The sequence below is a fragment of the Plectropomus leopardus genome, unplaced genomic scaffold (genome assembly GCF_008729295.1).
Source record: "Plectropomus leopardus isolate mb unplaced genomic scaffold, YSFRI_Pleo_2.0 unplaced_scaffold28476, whole genome shotgun sequence".
NCBI lineage: Eukaryota > Metazoa > Chordata > Actinopteri > Perciformes > Serranidae > Plectropomus > Plectropomus leopardus.
This window is the reverse complement of record NW_024631019.1, coordinates 138-2,117: the sequence shown is the minus strand read 5'-3', so window position 1 is coordinate 2,117 and position 1,980 is coordinate 138. Positions and strand designations below refer to the sequence as shown.

The following is a 1,980-nucleotide window of genomic DNA, read 5'->3' as shown; positions in this document are numbered from 1 at the left end:
TGCTTTTCTTCAGCTCTCCGCCACCATTGTGTCACAGCCGGCACTCTTATCTGTGACTTCAAAGAGTGTGTGTCCGTGTGAGCGAGTGTGTGTGTGTTAAAAATAGCCTCGCCAGTGAACGTGTGTTACTTTTTAAATCCACGATCCTTGACTCAAAACGAGTTGCACAAAAGAGTTTCAGAGAGGATCAGAGCACATTCAGAGTCATAAAAATTTACTTTCGCTGACTGTCGCAGTTTCACGGCTTTAAACAGACACCACGTTTCACTTAAAGTACCAAAACTTAAGCTTCAAAGAGACTGAGCCCACTGTCCAAACACTTCAAACTGAAAATTACACCTAAAAGACGCTCTTACACATAATCTTCCAGATATTCAACACAATCCAGCAGGAAGTTTCTAATAAAGTAATGTTGTCTGATCCTTCTTCGGTTTACGGCTGATATCACAATCATGTGATCAATATTTAAAAGATGAAAATACTGATCAACAGTGAATAATTGTAGCTTTGCTTGGTGCGCGTTAGAGGAGTAGGCACCCAAAAGTTTCAGTGTCAGGTGAGGGAGAGACATGTGCGTCATGGGGCTTCAATGTCAAGTAAGGGAGAAACACCGTGCATCACTGAGCTTCAGCGTCAGGTGAGGGAGAGACACCGTGCATCACTGAGCTTCACTGTCAGGTGAGGGAGAGCCCAGTGTAATTCCGACTGCTTAAAACAGCAGTTGTGACACTTTATAGGACTAGTTTGTAAAGCATTTGTGCCATTTTTCACTATTTATATTGTTTTTTGCTCTTTTTATCTTATACATAGCTTGCTTTGATATCCCTTGCTGTTGTAACAATGCAAATGTCCCTGTTGTGGGACAAATAAAGAATTGTCTTATCTTTTACAATGCAACTTCAAAAGAAAAATCCTACTTATCATGTCTTCACATTTTTAAGACTTTTAAATGATGGATTTAAGTCATTTTAATAACAATTAAGGCCTTTTTTTATTTAGATTAATGGCTTAAATGCCTATGGGGAACTTGTTAATCTTAAAAAAATGTTCTTGCTCTTGTGGGTGAAAAGATTGTGCTTTATGTGGTTTAGTCGTTTGATTTCTCCTGTGTGGTTGTTGAATTTTTGAATGGCAGCCAAACAACATACTGTCAAAGTGTATCTTTAGCTTCATATATCAGGGGTCAGAACTTTGAACCTGATCTTTTATTTACATTTTTGACAGTTAAAACACCAAAAATAACCATCCTCTCACCTGTTTCCCATCCAGCGTGTACAGCCTCTTCACGGCCCCCGAGTCCAGCTTGATGGCCTCCGTGATGTCGGCCAGCACTTGTTCGAAGGAGTGAGCCGTCTTCTTGTTCAGCAGGATCCTCACCGCCTTGCGAGGCTTCACGCCGCTGCGAATCACCGTCACCAGTTTGGGCTTGATGAAGTCTTTGCTCTCCCTGCCTTCGCGGCCTTCAGGACGATCTTTGGAGGAGCCACCGGCGGTGCTCGCCGACACCCCCGTGGACGCCGTGGAGGGACGACTCGAGCTCGCAGTTCCCGCTCCGGTGCCGGCACCCGGCTTCCAGCTCGGGATGGCGATCTTGGTGTAGTCGACTTTCCGGTAAGGCTCATTGGAGGCACAAACATAACACTCACCTGAACAGAGAGGGCATTAAGAACGAGTTATATTTCTGCATATCAAACAAAATACTAAAAAAGTACCGTTCACAAAAACAAGAGAAGAAATATTGCAATAAAAGTGACCAAAAACTGTCTTTACATATAATTTAGTTTGATATTCAAGAGATGATCAATTCAAGGATGTCCAAGGACACCAACCAGCAACAGTTTAACACAAGAAAAGTATATTATCCTTTTAAGAAACGGATCAAAAGTGTCTGGAGCCCCTAAAGCCTCAGATTTAACAAACACTCAGTTGAACCTGATTTCTGAACATTTTAAAATGCACGATAACGCTCATTAATTTTTC

At 42.1% G+C, this 1,980-nt stretch overlaps 1 protein-coding gene across 1 annotated transcript; it reads right to left on the bottom strand.

The window, feature by feature from the left end:
• Nucleotides 1-1,254: 1,254 nt before the first annotated feature.
• On the bottom strand, nucleotides 1,255-1,646 carry LOC121938103 (neuronal migration protein doublecortin-like; the record flags this gene model as incomplete). The annotated part of the gene is made up of 1 exon (XM_042481385.1): nucleotides 1,255-1,646. A coding segment is annotated over one exon (392 nt), but the record flags the coding sequence as incomplete, so codon positions are not given.
• Between the last annotated feature and the right edge of the window lie 334 nt (nucleotides 1,647-1,980).